This window comes from Lutra lutra, chromosome 1, assembly GCF_902655055.1.
Source record: "Lutra lutra chromosome 1, mLutLut1.2, whole genome shotgun sequence".
NCBI lineage: Eukaryota > Metazoa > Chordata > Mammalia > Carnivora > Mustelidae > Lutra > Lutra lutra.
Genome location: NC_062278.1, coordinates 46,742,020 through 46,763,091, shown reverse-complemented (window position 1 = coordinate 46,763,091; position 21,072 = coordinate 46,742,020). Strand labels below are relative to the sequence as shown.

Genomic DNA, 21,072 nt, shown 5'->3' with positions numbered 1-21,072 from the left:
GGGATATAAAAAATAAATAACAGAGAGGCACACTACTCCCTCAGTGTGTTATCTAATTTACATTGACAAAAGAAGTAGGAATTAGAAGTGAGGGTAAAGGAAATCTGTTTTCCTACTTGTGGGATTCTGTTTATTTTAGAACAAGTTGGTCTGAAGAAGAAAGGCATTATGAAATTTCACCCCATCCTCCATCCCAAATTCACTGCCACCATGTCCCGTCAAACCTTCCCTTAAAATTTCACTTATGTATCTCTCTTTTCTATTCCCACTGTCAAGGCCATTCATCAAGGCTAAGACTTTGGATTATAGGCCTGTATCACCAGTCAAGTACTAGCCACGCTTTATACAGTTGGGCTTGTTAGAGAACACTACTTTCCTCATGACACTCCTTGGCTCAAAACCCAAGCATATCAAATTTACATTTGTAAAAATAAATAAATAAATTACATTTGTTTCCCTTTTTACAACATGATACCAACCCAGTGACCCTGAGGAACTCCACACACCTCTTCAGCCACACTGGTATCCATACTTTCCCCACCCCTTCTTTATATGGCCTCTCTTTGTAAATGTTTTCCCCCCTTGCAACTAAAGGGAGAATTTTCTATATTCTTACCAATGAAAATCTTCTAGTAGTCAAGTTCTAACACAAAAAAGACTTCATCTTTTTCTTAGGGAATCAAAGCTACAATTATTTTTCCCTTCTCTGAAATTACGGATGTGTTTCTGTCTGAACACACCAACTCCGTAATCATGAGTGTTTAATTATACAACTCAAACTTTCAGTAGCATAATTCTCACCTAAGAAATTGCAAAATTCAAGTGATTATGCTTTAATGAAACAGGTAAATGCGGTAACAATCAGAGGTGACATTAGGCTGAACAATTGTATTTTTTATTATAATCAGTTTTGCAATCTATAACTGCAATTTTGTGAGTTTTTAACCTTCTAAACTGAGTTTTCCTATTAATCATTCTTAATCATTCCTATTAATATGTATAAGCAAATTAATATATTTTATTTTTAGAAAGCTAGTTCTAAAATGCAATACAGTAAAGAGGCATAACCTAAAATATCCTTTAAAGTTTAAAAGTATATATCTGTTTAAAATTTCCTTCCAAAGATAGTCAGGGGCGCCTGGGTGGCTCAGTGGGTTAAGCCTTTGTCTTCAGCCCAGGTCATGATCTCAGGGTCCTGGGATCGAGCCCCGGATCAGGCTCTCTGCTCAGAGGGGAGCCTGCTTCCTCCTCCCTCTCTCTCTGCCTGCTGCTCTTCCTCCTTGTGATCTCTGTTCTTCTGTCAAATAAATAAATAAAACTTAAAAAAAAAAAAAAAGCCAGAAACATCCACAACAGTCACCTGTCAATCTTCAAGGCTTTTGTTTGTTATTAATAATAGAGTTCTAGTAACAGTATTTAAAATGCTGCAATATTAATGTTCCCCCAGGGATGGTAGGCACAGTAACAGAATACTTAACTAAGTGTCTCACACAAGAAAGTTTCCTCTGCATTGTGTTATACAAACAATGCATGGGTGGTGTGCTTTAAAAGGGAAAAAGCTAAAAGGCAATTGAGTCTGCCACAATGCAGAAGGAAACAGCATAATGGATAAAGTATAATGATGGCTAAAAAATGGAAAATAAACAAAAATAAGAATGTTTATGTCCTCAGCCAGAGTATCTGTTTTTCTCTAGTTAACTAAAAAAATTTTCACCGGTTAAGTTTTATCTTCTTCAGGGTGGCTATTCTCAAAGAAATAATGTCTCTTGCAAGACTTGCCTAATTCTTGATAGACTAGTGTTAGTAAACAGTAACAACTGAAGGATACTTTATAGGAACCTAGCAACAATGAACAGTTCATTCTTAGCAGTTTGTATGGCTCCCTCCCCAAATTTTCTAGTCACAATATACTCCACAAATATTTTGATGAAACTTGCAAGCTTAGACTACGAAAGCTTTTGTAGGCATGAAGTCAAAACTACAGGAGAGAAACAGGCAAGAATGGATTATAGTTAACAAAACCAGTAAGAAAATCTAACTGACTTCACCTCCCATAAAACACCTTCAGTCCCTGATCTGCTAACAACAGATCTCTCTTCTCAGCAAATTAATGAGGACAAAACTGAAGTAACTCCTGACCGTAAGAAAAATGTCATTCCTTTAAAAAAATATTAGCTGCACCATGAACAGTAATTTGCAATATTCACTTCTAATTTTTTAGAAAAGAAACATCCGACTCAAGAATTACTGCAATGCTACCTCACCCCAATTATCTCTGGGAGCAAAGATGGCCCTTGAGCAGAATCTACAACCAGTGCTAACTGCTGGCATCCTCCACAGCTCTTCACAGCAAACTGAAGACATGATCAAAGTATTATCTTTAGAGAACAATGAAGTTTTGACTACTCAGATTAGAGCAAATGAAAGAAGATGAAGCAAGATAAGGTTAGTTCTGGGCTTAGGCCTAGGTGAATTTGAAATGGTAACAGTCCCCATGAAAACGAAGCAATCAATAGGGAGAATTTTGACAAGGCTGGAGAAAGGAAGCAGTTTGATGCCTGATTCTTAACTTTGTAAAACGTTTAGAACAATGCTAATGCCTTTTCCATTAGATGCTCAATAGTTTTTCCTTCCTCGCTGAAAGTTGCTGGCCTGTCCAAGACATGTGGACATTCACACTGCGATTAAAAAACGACTCCAAGAACAAACACTGGAAGAAGGAAAGAATACAAGCAACACTTATTCTTTCTTTTAATGTAGTCTAAGCAAATAGCAGGTGTGCAAATACCCATTTATATATCCATATTCAACAGACTTGAGTTTTTTGCTTGATTTTATTGTAGGTAGATTTCTGGGTGGTGAGAAGGTTGCTGTTTTCAACAACTTATCTTTTTTCCCCACTGGGCTTGGCATGATGCCTGACATTCAGAAGAATAGCACAAAACTGTAAGTTACTTAAATCTTAGAACATTCTACCTACAAATTATTCATATCAATTTCTAGTGAGTTAGCTAATTAAATGAGACTCAAATGCTGCTTGCTGAGCTGAACGGCTCAAAGTTAAATTTTTCAATGAAAACGAACACTGCCCTCAACAGTGCAGCCTTCTATCCCCTTGTAGTACCACCAACATTCACCTCTGCATCGAACACAGGCGGCTCTACCAAGAACTTGCTCACATTTCCCACCCACCTAACCCTTGTTTACTCTCTCGAGATTCCAATCAGGTGTAACCTCCTCCAGGTGAGGTACCCCTTTTTTGTGCACCCCTAGGGCCCTGCAGAGCATTTTTACTTCACATGGTTATGTGATTCAGCTGCCCTTCCCCTGAACGTTAAGCGATCTGGAGTATGAGATCGTATCTCACTTGTATTTCCATTCCCCATGCCTATCACAGTGCTGGGCCCAAAAGCAGAACACAAATTTATGAAGACACAGGCTTGTTTGCAGTTTTCCAGGAAGGATAAATCCACATAAAATACATGCAGATACCCCTTTCATGATGGCTTTTTCTGTATGCTATCTTTAATTTTTCTCTATGCCATCTGCAACTATCAAGAATTTAATAACATCAACCCAAATCATTGTGATAGGGTCCACCTTAATTTGTATTTTTAGGCATATAAACAAAATCTCCATAACTTGAAAAAATATAGGGGACCCTGGGTGGCTCAGTGGTTTAAGTATATGCCTTCAGCTCAGGTCATGATCCTAGGGTCCTGGGATCTAGCTCAGCAGGGCTCCCTGCTCAGCTTGGAGCCTGCTTCTCCCTCTCCCTCTGCCCTTCCCCCTGCTCATGCTCACTCCTGCTTATGTCTCTCTCACATGCACTCTCTCGGACAAAGTAAGTAAATCTTACAAAAACTAAAAAAATATATATCTGTGACTGTCATATTCATAACTGTAGTAAACCATGTGCTATTTTCTTGCTGAGGGAACTCTTAAGAATATACTGGGAAAATTCTGTCCCTATCTGAGATCTTTCCTAATCACTAATTCACCTCTCCCCTAAACCACCACAGCACTTCCCATGAAATGTTTTATTATACTGGGAGACCTTCCTCATGCAAGCATTAAATAATATTTTCTAAACAGAATATAAAAAAGCAATATACCTACCCTTTGTCTCGCCACTCTTCCTTCTCTGTTTTTCCTGTAACACTCATCACTCACACACATACTCACTCACTCTCTTACACTCAGGAGAGGAGATTACTTAAAAAAAAAAAAATTATATATATATGGAAATATCAACTCTTTTCCTAAAGATGCCTGGATGGTATATTTCTATCACTATAAAAAATGTATATATATCTAAATATTATTTATACAGATATAGATATATGTTACATATACATATATATCATGTACCATTTCATTTTATGGCCCAGATTACAGGTAACAGTTTAAATTATCATTCACTCTAATACTTCATATGTATAAATTCAAAAGATTATCATCAACATAATAAAAATTAGTAAAACTACCACAAATATTAGCAATCACTTCTAAACACTGCTAGGCCGAAGTATAGCTTTACTACATGACAAACGAAACAATACAGAAATTAGGGGAAAATCAGTGATCATGCTACCTTTAAGACACGTTTGATAGAACCCAATACAAAGTCTCTCTGTGGATGCTTTCTGTTCTGAAGGATCCAGTCACGATTTAACACCTTTTCCCCTTCTTCCAGCACACATTTCTGACCCTGGAAATGTGGCTTCTCATATAAAATCCAGCTGAAAAAACATAAAAGCATGGTTATTTATAATTAATTTTCTAAGAAATGAGGCATAAAACAAATGATACTTAGTCCACAGACTATCTCACCTACCTACTTTTAAAACCTGAGTTATTTTCCACCATTAGCATATAATTCTATTTGAAACAATGATATATGCTAATTTAAGTATAGACAAATAGCATAAGAATAAAAGGACATACAACTTGGAAATATTCCTGAACATAACCTATGCCTACACATATAAAAGGACACATGCACTTTCTAGATGGTGTATAAACAAACCTATACATTTCTATTAAAACAGCAGCTTAACAATTCCAAATTTTAAATAAAATGGGAGCACATGTATCCCATTTTATTACATGAAGACAACACTACACCATATCACATACATCATGAATACTGATCAGTGAGTAACTGAGACACTGGACAAAGAAATCGTGGCTCCAGCATATCCAAGGATAATGGTTGATTAAGGTTTTCCCTTATTTTTACACCACACAAAGAATCCTTCACTTCTTAACTATGTCAGCTAAACAAATGACCCTAAGTATGTGCCCTTCACATTCCTTAGCATCCCACAAATTTTGAACTCACTTCCAAAGCTATGCTTCCTTCAACTCACGCCTTTAACTCAACTTGACAAATCTATCCTGCTAACAGCATAGTTTCAGAATGGTATTGATTGTATATAATATATATACTAGGTCTTGTTACGTATAGCTGGCTTTAAGCACAAAGAACAACCTATATTTTCTATCACAGTAGATAAAGAGAACAATTAAATTATAAAGCAGTAATAAGATTTCAAAATATTCTGTCAAAAACTAGACAAAAGGGAATGTGACTTCAATAAAAAATACAAAACACATAAACAGTAAGAAAACAGACTTAGTTGTGGGGGGAGGGACACACTACAAAATTTTAAGAGCTCTCTTACCAGCCCCTTACAACTTTTATGAGTACCCCATTCGGAAAGGACCATGATGTAGCATCAGGAATACTACAGTAGATCTCTTGCTTATATTTACTTCCATGGAGATCATAGATAACCATCTGCAATATACAGTAAGTAGGCACAATAACCAATTTTAAAAATGCATTTAAAATTTCAAAATGTCCTAGAATGTAGAAAATAAAAGATCCTAAATATAGAAAGAAATTTTTACTTTAGATGTTAAATCTGTGAGTAAAATAATCCCTTTTAAAGTCAGTTATGGGCATCTGTGTGGCTCAGTTGGTTAAGTGTCTGCCTTCAGCTCAGGTCATGATCCCAGGATCCTGGGATGGAGCCCCATGTCAGCCTTCATCAAATACATACATACATACATACATACATACATACAAACATACATAAATATCTCAAAAAAATAAAATTTAAAAAAATGTCAGTGAAAAGTATTTAAACTCCTCAAATCTGAAAGTAACCTTACTTTTTTTTTTGTTTTGTTTAGTCAACTCTGTACCCAGTGTGGGACTTGAGCTTACAACCGTGAGATCAAGAGTCACATGCCTCCCAACTGAGCCAGCCAGATGCCCCTAAAATAACCGTGCTCTTCATATTTTATCTCTGTCTATAAGAAACTTACGCTTACTGGGGCACCTGGGTGTCTCAGTCATTTAAGTATCTGCCTTCAACTCAGGTTATGATCTCAGAGTCCTGGGACTGAGTCCCACATCGGGCTCCTTGCTCAGCGGTGTCTGGTTCTCCCTCTCCCTCTCTCCCTCTCTGTCCCTCATGCTCTCTCGTGCACTCTCTCTCAAATAAATAAAATCTTTAAAAGGAAAACCAAACAAACAAACAAGAAAAGAAACTTAGGCTTACCTTCCCGGGTCTTGGGTTACACCTCAAAATTTGTTTGTTAATATTCTGAAATAATAAAAGTGTAAAAAGGAAGCCTTAAGAAGCATCAACAGAAAGTTATGTAATAGTTCAGTTTCTTAGCACTCACAAATTTAATTTATCACATACATACTTAGGGGCCCTTAAATGCAAAGCACACCTCTAGGTACTACAAGGGCTGTCGGGGCAAATATAAAGGAAAATAATGTGTTGTTTGTGCCCTCAAGAAGCTTAGAGCTACAAAGGGGGAAACGGATCACATTCATATGACTCTTCTAAGTGAAGGGCTAAGTTAAACTACAGGTAAAACACAAAAAAGATACCAAGTGATGGCCATAAAGGGAAATGGCACCATCATAGAGGTCAGACGATAGCACAGGGAGGGGCCCAAAGGCTTGTCTGAGCAAGTGATATGGAGAAGACCTTGAAAAACAGGATTTCAATAAGCAAAGCAATGTGCCAGGTTGGGGTCAGGGAGTAAAAGGAAAAAAAACTTTCATGTAGAGAACATATTGAGGAAAAGTACAGTGATAGGAAACCCATGGTGCATGACCAGAGCATGAGGAGACAAGGCTGGACAAAGAGGACCTGGGTGTGTTGTAATGCAATTGAAGATGTTCCACGTGACTTGGTGATGGGGAATCATCAAAGAAACACTTCTTCAAATCCCACCCTTTCTTTCAAAAAGACTTTGCCTTGCATGCTACTGGTTGAAAGTCCCACATAAGGGCATATTCTCTGTTAGATATTTAAATATTTCTAAGGCAAAGAATACATATAGCTGGATTTTAAGGCATTTCCCAGCTATAATGCTTCAGCTTTTTCTTTGAATTAGGCTGCTCATTGCCCTGCTTTGTATGAACAACATGAGCAATTACAGTGAGAGGATACTGTGAGGCTGTCACTTAAAATATTTTAAAATATTATGAAATATCTTACTGAGACACATAGGCTCAATGGTTCCAGCAGCAAATTCCCCATATATAGTACCTTCAGAAATTCAGAATGTTGTCACTTAAATTAGCTTGAAAACTAAATTTTAACAAAGAACTAGGAAATAACATGCTTCACCCTATGCCTCTTAAATTCTGACTAGACAAATTTGTTTTTTCAATTTAACAGTCCAGCTAAAATACAGGAGTTATGACACACTTTGATTAAAGGATAAAGTAACCTCTGATATATTTTTAAAACAATCTTTACACAACCTCAAAACACTAACTTTCTTAATAAGCTTTCATATCATTTCATGACCCAAAGCACTACCTCACTAGGTAACTAGTTAACTACCTCACTAGCTAATAATCAAAATAACTTACCTCTGTGAATGGGCTTAATCTGCCTGAGATGTCCTGAGCTTGGAAATATTTTGACACTGGTTCCTGAAAAATCCCACCAAATCGGGCTCCTTTCTCTGCGGAATGGGTTTTAGAAGTCTGCAAATACTGATGATAAGCACTCTTTAAAGAAGAATGTAGTTTGGAAGTAAGGTCAGATTTTTGTAGAAATGAAGTCTTTTCTGGCCACAGACCAACTTGCAGGGTGGAGGTAGTAGGTTCATTTGACATTACATATGAATTCTTAGAAATTCCAGTCCTTTCCTGGCTATCATCTGGGTAAAATGCCATGGAAGGGTCTGGCCGTTTGAAGGTTTCCTTCCTCCTACCTCTCAGGCTTCCTTTATGTAATGGCTCCTCCTCCTCTTCCTCTTCTTCCTCCTCCTCTTCCTCTACTCCCTGTCTGTCTTCATCAAAATTCATCTTTAAACGCTCTGATACTGACTGTAGAAGGGATAAAACAGAAGAGGGCTGGCTTGCACTCTCTCTTGATTTTGTGGAGCCATGGTGACCAGGAGAGACTTCGCTGGACAGAACGTCCTCCTGAGAACTGTCATCTTCATAAATGGGAGACAAAGCTAAGGGATAAATTTTGTACCTTTTGGCCTCCACTGATAAGAATGACTCTGAACTATCACTATCAGATGTCTCACCTAATTTAGTATCCTTTTCAAAATGATGGACGAGGTCAGTTCTGCTCTCAGACCTCTCGCATGCAAAAACAGGCATGCTGTCAGCGGATGTCTCAGGAAACAAAACAGAGTCTGTTCTTCTTACTTCTACAGTAGCACAACTATCCTCATCTTGAAGAGGTTCTTCATATAGGATAGTAAAGGAAGAATTTTCTTGTTCATCCTGAGAAAGAAAGGCTAATTTAGATTCTTCTTTTTCACCACTATAATTATCATCTCTTATTTGGTTATCTATTGCAGTAACAGATAATCTTCTGTTTAGCTTCCCTATGGTACTCTCAGGTTGAAAATCTGGCGTTGCTAAAGCTGGGTAGCCTTCATAATCCTTACTTAATGTCGGTGATTCATATCCCCTGAAATAGGAGGAGGCAAGTCTGGTGTCACACACTATCAAGCCTTCCTTTCTCTCAGGGGGATCTCTCTCCATTTCCCCAACACTCTGTCCACCAGACTCTTGCGGGGTTTCTTCAGCTTCATATATGGGAGGCATGGCCTCTGCTTGTGTAACAGGCAATTCCAGATCTGTTCCGTATGTTTTCTGAGTGTTTATCATTGTGGATAACACTTTGTGTTTCCTGAGAGCCTCATCAGAATCTTGTGGAGATAGTCTTTCCATTTCTCTTGGAGAGGGTGTGGACACAATCATGCCGAGTATCTCTTTGGCCTCGCTCTTACATGGTTTTTCCATTTCTAAGGAGGCAGGGGCTGCTGCCTTGTGTGCTTCTTCCACTTCTATCATTTCAGTTTTCCTAATACCCTCTCCAGCATCCTTCTGATAAGGTATTTCCACCAGAGGTCTTACAGTCTTTCCAGTGATGCCTTCGAAATCTTTTTCGTAGATATCTACCACTTCTAACATAATGGGCAGAACCTCAGCTTTGTCCATATCCCCTTCAGCATCCCTTAGGTAAGTATCTTCCATTTCTAATCCAACAGGTATCACCTCAGTCTCAATATCCCCTTCAGCATCCTCTGGGTAAATATCCTCCATTTCTAATGTGGCAGGTATCAATTCAGTCTTTTCAGTAATCCCCTCAAAGTCTTTTTGGTAGAGATCTTCCATTTCTGACATAACTGCTGTAATCCCAGTCTTGCCAACATCACCTTCAGCATGCTTTTGGTAAATATTTCCCATTTCTAATCCAACAGGTGTCACCTCAGTCTTTACAATATCCCCTTCAGCATCCTTTTGGTAAATATTTTCCATCTCTAATGTGGGAAGTATCATTTCAGTCTTTCCCGTAATTACCTCAGCATCTTTTTGGTAGATATTTTTCACTTCTGAAATAACAGGCAGCATGTCAGTTTTGCCAAGATCACCTTCAATATCTCTCTTTTTATAAGCTTTTTTCATTCCTAAAATGGCAGGTAATCCCTCAGTTTTTTCAATATACCTCTCAGCATCTACTTGGTATATCTCTCTCACTGTAAGAATGTCAGCTATTGGCTCAGTTTTTGTGATATTTAATTCAGCCTCCTTTTCATATGCTCTTCCCATCTCTGACATAGGAGGGACTGCCTCATATTTCATAATATTCAACTCAGCATCCTTTTTGTTTGTTTCTCCCAGTTCTAACATGGAAGGTCTAAGCTCCATTTTCCCCATATTTACTTCAGTATCTTTCTTGTGTACTCTCCCTACTTCTGATGTAAGGAGTGTGCTTTTATTACTGTGTCCCAGTGAGCTTTTTTCAGATATACACACAAGACTATCAGACAAACTGCTTTTGGATGTACCAGGTACATGAAGGTCATCATTTGCAAATGGAGGCCATTTGAAATTTAATACAAGAGTCCTTGTATTCTCTGTCCCAGTTTTGTGATTATCCACACACTCTATTTCCACTTTCTCTTTAGAGTCCTCTTTGAAAAATAAATGTGTTTTTACCTTATTATCTAACCCTGTATGGCATGTGTCTTCCACTAGCAAAACAGTATCTGATTTCAGCAAATTTCTACTATCAGACTGTCCAGCTCCATTTCCAGAAAAAGGGGACTTTTGGTAGAGAACAATTTCTCTTCCTGTAGCTGACTCTGGGTCATTAACTAGGTCACTTACGGAGAAGAACCTACCTAATACTTTATTTTCACTAATTTCACACGTGCCTTGATTTACTGCCTGTTCGGACACCAAGAACTCCCTTAATGTACCGTGTGGCTTAACACTATCACTGTTCAGAATTTCTGAAGTAGTATCCTGAAGTTCAGAATCCCAGGTATCCTTAGTATCTTCAAAAGGATCATTTGTCAAATTTTCTTGGGCTGAATAAATAATCTCATTGACTAATTCCCTAGCTTGATCTTCTAACAAACAAGATAAATTCATTCTATCAGAATCAAAAAGGAGCTTCTTCTCACCAGCTGTAGGTGAAACACAGACCTTTTCTTCCCCTTGGACAGCTGACCTGCTTTCCATACCCTGCTCTTCCAAATGCTCTGTCAATTGGGTCCCTGTCAGTGTCCCTTCTGATGGGTTATCCTCAGGGATGTCTTCTTTCAGAGTACCTGGATTCATTACGCCGTCTGTGGCTATATGCTCCTGACAGGTAGCAACTATGTGTTTAGATTTTAATTCTTCCCTGACAGAGGTAAAAATTTCACTAATCAATGTATCAGCCTTTTTTAGTAAACCACTTTTGAGGTCCAAAAGTTGATCATGTGCTCTCCTCCTCGCTTCTATGTGCTCAGCAGATGCTTCAGAACACTGCTGGCTTGAGCTGTTAACTGACGTTGGAGCCCCAGCAACTGCTCCAGTCTCTGCTTCCGTGGGATTGTCAAATTGGGCAGCAGTTGGGAAATCAAGAGATCCCTTCCCAGTAGGATTCCCAAAATGTTTCTGAAATGGGGTCACTTCTGACCCTGTTGGGACAGGTGTTTCCAATTCCAAATAAGAGCTCTTAGGGTACAGCAGGTTAGTTAAAGAGGCACCTTCATGTGTGGCATCCATGGTAACTTTTACAGAACTGAAATTATTTGGGGGATTATGTGAACTTAAAACCATGCTAAGTTCTTCAGAGTTACTGGAGGAAGACATGCTATCAATACTATCACTTAGGAAATGAGGATTTGCTTTCTTTCTATGAAATAAGGCTTTCTTTTCTGATTTCAGCACGGGAGCATTATGAAAGTGTGACTCCTCAGATGCAAAGGCATTTTTTTCTGAACTTTTATCAGAATCCAGAAAAGGTGAATTTACTTTTGTGCTGTCAGTTTCTTGGAATTGTGGGGAAGCACTAGTTAGGCTGAGTTTTGCCATTTCTGAGAAACCAGACATGTTTCTAGTCCCACAAATATCTGAAGATTGATGAATTACACAAGCACTAGCTTCATAATTCTGTGCCATTTGCCTAGTGACTTTTTCATTAGGAACAGGAGGTAAAATCTCAAATGTATTACTTTTGGGAAAAGCAGGAAGATAAACTAGGGCTTCTGCCTCTGTTTCCTGAATACCTTGGTATTTGGAGGCAGGAAGAGAAACTTCAGTTTGACAATCCTCTTCAGGGCCAGAAAATGAACACTTCTCTTTGCTCTCTTTACGGTCCATCAATTGATAACTTTTGCTCTGTTCAACCTCTTGGGAACTTAATTTCAATAAAACAAGCTTTCCTGGAAGATCTGTAACTTCAAATGGAGAAGAAATTTTATCCTGATAAATGTCTCTGGGCTCTGTTTGGGAAACAGCTATCTTGGAGAGGGCTATAGTGTTCCCTCTTCCAGAATGCAGCTCAATAGGAACACTGTTCTGACCATCAACTTCCACTTTTGATAAAATGTTGGCAATGTTAGGTTTGGTTCCCAAGGAAAGAGAATGAGACTTCTCTATAGTGCTCTTATTTGGTCTTGTGTTTGAAAGCATCAATTCTGCTTTAGTAGGGTCTTGAAATGAAATGGAACTGTGGTCCTCAAAGAAGCTTTCAGACTCCAATCTTGAGTCTGCTCTAGCTACATGAACATCTCTGGCTTTAAGATCTAGTGGAAACTGGCCTTTTTTGCCTTCAGGAAGAATGTCCTTGGATTCTAGAGCTGCAGAGGCATGCTTAAGATGAAGGCAAGCAGAAAGACTCTTCCTACCTGCTGCCTCAGCACGATTTGCCACATTTTCTTCTTGACAGTGACCGGGCTGAATGGAAATACCAACAATGTTGACATCCCCTGTTTCAGGGAGCACAGAAGAACATTTGTCCTTTAAAACAGGAATATCTAATTTGCTTGGAACTCTGGAAACAAAGGTAGGAGATGAAATACCTAAATCTGATTTTTTACAATCAAGGGTAAGAGATGTTCTGACACCAGGAGATGCTTTGGCTTGTTGAAGACTCTCAGAATCAAGAAGAGATTCTGAAATGTGCTTTCGGGTAGGTTCAAGACCCAGTTCAGGTGCTATTTTACTTTCTAAGCATGCTACAATGGCTGATTCACTGATCTGTTTTACAGAAGCAGGGTTGTTTTGATTTAATCTAACCACGTGAGACATTTTGCCATGTGGCCAAAAATCAGGCTTTTTGGCTTCTGTTACAAACGACTGGTCAGTATCTTTGGGTAATGGCTCAATTTTATGTTTTGGAGCTTTTACGAGACTTGAAGCTGTGGGTTCACCAACCAAGGTGCTTTCTGTTTCTTGTTTGATTCTTCTAGCAGCCAGTTTTTTCTGTGAGTCTTGGGCACACAATCTGTCTCCTTCATATACAGGTTCTGTCACAGCACGTCTCTGAAGAGTGGGGATACTGGTGTGATTGGCAGCCTGCTCTGCCGAGTTGTCTGCGGTTTGCTTGTCAGAACACTTACTCTCTGGCAACTGTGGATCTTCAAGCCTAATTGATTTATTTGAATTCGGCAAATCTGTACTTCCCTGTTTGGTAGTGTTGCTCCCATCAGGTTTCCTACAAGAGAAGTCAGAAACAGCAGGGCTCACAGGCTCAACATGTTCTCTTTGCACCAAGGTCCCATCACTCATCACCGAGCTGGCTTCCTTCACTGGAGTTTCTGTCACCCCCTGAAAATCTGAACTGGAAGGAATTTTACTACCGTTACTTTTTGTAAACAACACTGAACATAATACCAAATTTCTGTCAGTCTGAGAAACTGGTGCACGATTTAAATGGTGCTGTGAGTCAGATTCTGTAACAGGGGAGCTGGAGTTAGTCCCAGAAGAAGGGGATGACCTACTTCTCACAGGTCCCCCAGGATCATTTTTATTTAAAACATCCTTAGAAAAAGCAGTATTGGGCAATTCTGGGTTGTTTGTCAGATGGCTTTCTGTGTTAAGATTTACCTCACTACAATCAGAGTCTTCTAAAAGGCCTTCGAACAAATGTCCTTTCACAGATACGTCTGTGCTAGCTGATGACAATGACGATGCCATCCTTGCCTCTGTCTCGCTTCCAGGGCCAATATGGATGCTTGTACTAGAGTCAGAACTTTCATTTTCTCTGTCCGAGGGAGTCACAGTTTCCAATGCAGTCTGGTACTTCAAATATTTCCTGATTTGCCTGGGGCCTCGATATGTTGCATACGTTACTGAAGGCCTCTCTGGTTTGCCATCCAGTTGTCTGTAAAAAGCAACAGCACAATAGTATCAGGAAATATATTAGTAACAGTAGTAATCCTAGAAAGTGTGGGAAAGTCTATCTTTCCAATTACTCCAACTTTTAATACGTATTAATTGGAGGAGGAGATCCTAAAATGTTTTAGGTTAAACCTGTCTTTGTTAAAAAAAAAATAGTAATAAAGATTTGACAAGCAGCATGTGAATGATGGCAGCATGCATGTCTGAGCTCCTTAGAACCCTTCCCCCTTACCTGATTGTACATCTCTCTCACTGTGGTTAATGGAGAGAATGTGGACTGACAAGTCCAAGGCTTGGGCTTTAGTTATAATCTCAAAGGAGTGCTTCACTGGAAGGAACCACACTGCCTGTATGTCTCATACTGGCAAGTTCATGGATACAGATTTCTCCACCATATCAGAGGATCATAGTAAGCTTCTCTTCCTTTACTCTTAGATGTGAATTTAAACAGCAACTTTGAGCACACAGGGAGAGAACTTTTAAAGGAAAACAACTGGTGAGATGTGTAGCCCATGTCAAGCACTCAGTATACATTAGTTAACTCAATGACAGAATTGCCTTAAAAATCCTCTCATGTTAAGGTTTTCAAATATTTGATCAGTGTAGTGAGTATTAAAAACTGCTTGGGTAAGTGCAGGGACTTCTGGAAAAAAGTTCTCTACTTCTTCTTAGAGCCAACACAAAGTTCCTCAGCTCTCAGCATCCCACTTCCTTTGAAGAATCTGTCTCTGGAGTGCTCATGCTATCTGATGCTGCCTACTAACCCTTTACACATACCATTCTCTCCCCTTCAATTCCGGCCTGAGAGAGAAACTCTAGCATCTTCTAAGAGTTCACAAGTTATCTCCAGAGCATTCCTATCCCAGGGGCCCTTTCCTAACAGGGCACTTAGCTTCTGATCTGTGGGTGCAAAGAACCCTGAGCACAGCAATTGCCATATTAAATTATAAGATCTAGGCACTTACTAATTTTCCCCCTGCTCACCTGGTGGCTATTTGAAGGAAGGCATTGTGTCTTAATCATCTTTATATTTGTAAATGCCCCCTACAAAATCTGGGAAACGTGTAATAACTTTCTGTGAATTAACGAATGACTAAATAAAGCAATGACAGTAAATTCTTAGTTTGCAATTTATTCCAGACTGTCTTAATTATAACAGAAGATATAAAAGTGTTTTAAATTCTGAACTCTAGTTTCATTTTAGTGTCTTGACTCTAACGATGGATGGTAGCAAATTTGATGTTCTAATTTTTTCAGATTAAACATATAATTAACAAAACATGATAGAATCCATGTGAATAAGTAATCCACTTACCAGTATCCCAGTATCTAAAATAATACATTTTCTCCCCAACTTTAAAGCAGCAACATCAAGAACACTAGACTTGTCTACATTATAAAAGAGAAAGTAAACCTCCTTTGACACAATGTCAAATTTTCATCAACTGTGCCTCATATGTATTTCTTGAATTTTAGCTGAAATATGTATTTCAATCTATTTAATTGCTGGCCCCTCAAATACTGTCACACCATTGTAAAACTTTGTCTGGTAACATGCACGTTTTTACTGTCCATCAGAAAGCACCTGAAGGAGAAGTACAGAGAAAGGCTTTGCCTTACAAAAGTGGTTTTAGCTTCAGCATGTGTTAAGCTAGATCAAAGACTGTTATGAAACAAACTCAAAAGTAAATAAGGTAACTAACTGTCTATGGAGGTACGGAAAAAAGAAAAATCCATGTAGGTAAATTAATGTTACTGGTGAAATCTGGTATCAAACTGTACTAATTATTCAGAAAATACAAAAGCCTACAGAACAACATATGAAGATCCAGAAGCCTGAATAAATTACAAGAAATTTTACTGTTTGGTCGGTTTTTCTCTCAAAGCTTTAATATTTTATACTTACAACCAACTTCCCACAGGCTGCAGTATTTTTTTCCTCAAAAGACTGATAAAATAAAAATGTCTACACAAAGAAATATATGTAACGTACAAAGAAACAGGAAATGAGATAGGAATCAGAATTTTATTCTAGGAACCTTCGTTCTCGTACTACCAACTCCCTCCTGAAAACACCTCAACACATTTTATCCTGCACCAATCCAATAATGCACCTTTCCATCTAAAAGATCTTCCAATAAAATAAACCAAACAGAAAAATCCATTAAATCTCAACTCCCTCTAATAATGCCTTTTGGTAGTTTTGGAGCCCTTTCAGGGGTGAGGGAAATCATTTTCCTCCATTTTTTAGGACTTGCTGGGTAGTTTCAACTGAAGTGACTGATTTATACGAACTAGTTTAAATTTCTAACTAGATAATCTCCTGCAGTACCTGGGTGGAAATGTTATATAATTGTAACTAAAATATGCTCTGTTTATACTGAACAACTATATTATCATGTTTAAAGTACTGAGCATCAAAGTTTCAAGCTTAGCTTCATATAGTATAATTAGTTCTGTCAGGTACTGATGACCTGTACTCCCTCTTTTTAAAAGGTTAGTCATGCCAATGTAGTCTATTTTCTACATCATTCTTTCCCAGGATGCAGTTGAGTCTCCATAATTGAGTAGTATTAAGAATGTAAAACTGTTCTTTAATTGCCATTTTCTCTAGTAAATAAACTGGAAATGTCAAAAACATGCAACTTTAAAGATAGACTGAAGATGGAAAATTGAAAAGATTTTTCATAAGCTGAAAATAATATTTAGAGAATATAGAGAAAAGTATTAATTTCATGTATTATGTAAACTGTGTATGGGACCTACAGTTCATCCTATATAACCAAAGGTATGTGATCCTAACATAGTAAGAACAAAGTAAAACAGGCTCTCTACTCCTCCCCCCTTGACAGAGAGCAATGTCTTCTTGTGCAGTGCCAGCTGCATTCCCAAGACACCAGGGTGAAGGTCAAGTCTCAGATGGACTGGTGTCTGATCTCCAGGGCTGCTTTAACTCTGGCAAGGTGGATACCATTGCCACCAATGATCCCTTCATTGACCTCAACTCTATGGTCTATATATTCTGGTATGATTCCACCCATGTCAAACTCAATGGCACAGTTAAGGCTGAGAACAGGAAACTCGTCATCAATGGAAAGCCCATCGTCATCTCTCAGGAGTGAGATCCTCCCAACATCAAATGGAGTGATACTTGTGCTGAGTTTGTTGTGGAGTCCACTGGTGCCTTCACCACCATGGAGAAGGCTGTAATTCTCTTGAAGGGTAGAGCCAAGAGGGTCATCATCTCTACCCCTTCTGCTCATGCCTCCATGTTTGTGATGAGTGTGAACCATGAGAAGTGTAACAACTCCCTCAAGATTGTCAGCCATGCCTCCTACACCACCAGCTGCTTGGCCTCTGTGACCACAGTCATCCATGACAACTTTGGCATTGTGGAGGGACTCATGACCACAGTCCATTCCATCAGTGCCACCCAGAAGACTGTGATGGCTCTTCTGTGAAGCTGTAGTGTTATAGCCAATGGGCTGCCCAGATGATCATCCCTGTTTCTACTGGCATCACCAAAGTTGTAGGCAAGGTCATCCCTGAGCTGAATGGGAAGCACCCTGGCATGTTGTTCCATGTCCTCACTCTCAACATGTCAGTTATAGATCTGACCTGACACCTGGAGAAAACCTCCAGAAATGATGATATCAAGAAGGTAGTGAAACAAGCATCAGAGGGTTGTCTCCTGAAACTTTAATAGTAACCCCTACTCTTTCATCTTTGATGCTGGGACTGGCTTTATACCAGCTTTATACTGGCTCAAATACCATTTTGTCTAGCTCATTTCCTGGTGTAACAATGAAATGAGCTAGAGAAACCAAGTGGAGGACCTTAAGGTCCACATGGCCTCCAAGGAATCTTAAAGAGACCCCTGGACCACCAGCTCTAGTAAGAGCACAAGAGGAAGAGAGAAGCTGTTAACTGCTGGGGAGTCCTTGCCTCTAACTCATCCCCAACACACAGAGACTATCCCAACCTTGACATTTGTGTTTCCATCCCAGGCCCCCTAAAGAACAGGAGGGGCTTAGAAAGCCCTACCTTTTCATAGAACAGATAAAAACACTGTATCCAGACAAAAAAAAAAAAAAAAAAAAAAAAGGGTGGGGGCGAGGGAGAACAAATAACATACCTATACATTTCAAGTATTTAAGTAAACATAGGTACATACTGGAAATCTAAAAAGGTTTTATGCATTTTAGCCCAAGACCTACCTAACATGTAAAGATTAAGCCCCTAAATACCACACAGGGCTGTACTCTTTTTTGTATATATTTGATATGCCAAATATTTCAAAGGTCAACCAAAGACATGTGTCATTCTTCAAAGAAAATTCTAAATAACAGCCTAAAAATATTGCCTTAGAGCAAAGTATCTAACTTATTTTTAGGAAAGTATGATTAAGCTACCTTTTCAGCATTAAGACATATTTCATTTCAAATACATAGTTAACAATATCAAAAAAAGCTTGTAACTTTTCCATGTAAAGAAAGTTGCAAATCCAGCAATTTTTAAATTTTATTTATTTATTTGGGAGATAGGGGCAGAGGGAGAGCAAGAAAATCTTAGGCAGGCTCTAATGCCTAACACAAGGTGGGTGATGCAGGGCTCAATCTCACAGCCCTAAGATCATGACCTGAGCCAAAATCAAGAGCTGGATGCTTAACCAACTGAGCCACCCATGTGCCCACAGCAATATTTTTTAAATCGAAATAAAGCTTTGACAGAAAAAATGTTCATTATGGATATGAATCTGTTGAAAACAAAAAACCATAGAACTTTTTAAAATTTCAACCCAACAATGAAGTAGCTTCCTAATTATTCTGGAAGCATAAGTTAATGTATGGAAGACACTCTAAAAGTTGTTACCAAACAGGTTTAATGAAAGGCTTTATGGATATTAAAAATGAATTCTGCATAGTGAACTATACATAAAAATAATTATAAAGCTGTTTATTATTTTTAAGTAAGTGAAGATGAAATCATTTACAATGACTATGCAGTAGGATTTTTTTAAAAACACTCTTCAAACTATAGGTCATAACTTGTCCAAATTTTGAAAACTGTAATAGTGATTTCAAATGTATATTTGATATTTTAGTAATAGCATTATACAGCACAGAATATAAACCTGTCTAAATTAAGCTAATTAATAACCATTTTTGGTACATTCTAACTATAAAAGATCTACAGAGGAATAAGAGTAGGGGCATTTTTATGTGATAAAGATGATGCAAAAACCTCAGTTAATTCACTCTTCCTTATATTAAAAAACTGAAATTTTTTGTGATGCAGAACTCTGCTACCAATTTCAGAAGTATAGACTTTGATGAGAGAAAACACTCTCTAAAGGCCTGAGATACAAGAGAGGCCATTTTAGATTTCTTTCTGAGTCAGCATGACTGTATGTTAACTTTGTTTAATCCAGAAGCCTGATTTAAGGCTCACCAAGCATACACTGTACAACTGCTTTATAAATGAGTGGCTAACAGAAAACCATCTTGTCCTTAAGATACTGATCAATGTTTCTACTCTGTATATTCCTTGATGTTAAAACCTGTGATTCCTCCCTATATCCTAATCTATAATCTTTTCATGTCAAAAAGTATATAACCCTGTAAAAACTGTTCATTCCCCAGAGCATTTTCTTCCCTGTAAAGTATGTGTTTTACAGCCAGCTGTTTTAACTTGGGCTTGAATAAAACTCTTATTTTCAGAGATTCTACAGGTTTGTTAATTTTACATCAACAAATCTTAATTTTAAATAACATTTTATATTTGGAATATTCCCATGATTTTGATTAAAAAATTAAATATATTCTTGCTTTTAATAAATTTGTATCACAGAACTAAAAGAACTTTAATACTTCTAGTACAGTCTTAAAATTATTAGTAAATATCTTCCCCAGATACAAATTTCTAAAACTGGTTATAAGTAGTTCTTAATCATATTGTCAAGATAAACTATTAAACAAAATGGTATTTAACTTTTATATAATTCCTAAATAAATTGACATTTGTCCATAGGAAGTTACTAACTGCTATTCTACACCTGGTAATTTGCAGGGCTTCTGAAGCTGGGCCAGAGGAAGCGAGTATCTTAGTCAAGACAAAAGCTTTGTGGAGCTGGTTCTGGTAATTGCCTTAAGCAATTGTTCTATTAATAAGGAAGGCTTTACCGACAAGAAATAAGAGGCACAGTATCATCTTCTATTTTCTTCTGTCTAGTACCAAAGAAATAAACCTGACCTAATTAAAACCAAAGGGAGATAAAAAAAAAAAAAGTGAAAGGAGGAAAAAAACACAAACTTTCCAAACCACCGAATTCCCATACAACAACCTCAAAATCCCTACCACTTTAAGTTCTCTGGTACAGAAAGCTCTCTGGAGAATTTGTTAGAAGACTGCTGGGCCCTGCTCCCAAGGCAATTTGTATTTCTGATGATTCCCAGGTGATGCTGATGCTGCTAATCCAAACCCCACATTTTAAATAGCACTACTTTAGACAATCCTTTATTACAGAGGTACCTCAATTTAACCATTTCTGCTGTTGGACATTTGTTTCTAATGATATGTTCCCGTAAATAATGTTTCAGCAACAGTCATGTATATCATTAGAAATAACTACTACTTTTTGAGGTTCTTGACACACATTGCTCTGAACTGTGGCCTCTACTCTGAGCACTTTATATGGAGCATCAGCTGTATCAACTCTGAGAAATACCAAAAATCATCATGTAGTATTACTGTTATCGATTCAATAGGAGAAAGGTTACTCCATTGTAGTTTGCATTTCTTTGACTGCTGGTGAGAATAAGCCTTTCTTCCACTTATGTATTAGCCCTTTATATTTGTTTTATTTGTTTATATCGGTTGCTGTTTTC

At 38.0% G+C, this 21,072-nt stretch overlaps 1 protein-coding gene and 1 pseudogene across 2 annotated transcripts in view; one reads left to right on the top strand and one right to left on the bottom strand.

The window, feature by feature from the left end:
• The window catches only part of CRYBG3 (crystallin beta-gamma domain containing 3), a 111,180-nt gene that overhangs the window by 53,861 nt on the left and 36,247 nt on the right, over positions 1-21,072 (bottom strand). For both annotated transcript variants that reach the window (XM_047722575.1, XM_047722566.1), the window contains exons 4-7: positions 7,910-14,168; positions 6,573-6,617; positions 5,688-5,803; positions 4,595-4,742 (exon numbers count right to left, since the gene is read on the bottom strand). In XM_047722575.1, coding sequence (XP_047578531.1) covers positions 4,595-4,742; positions 5,688-5,803; positions 6,573-6,617; positions 7,910-14,168 — 6,568 coding nt within the window. The remainder of the gene's footprint in view (positions 1-4,594; positions 4,743-5,687; positions 5,804-6,572; positions 6,618-7,909; positions 14,169-21,072) is intronic.
• Positions 16,880-17,792, top strand: LOC125096018 (glyceraldehyde-3-phosphate dehydrogenase-like; annotated as a pseudogene).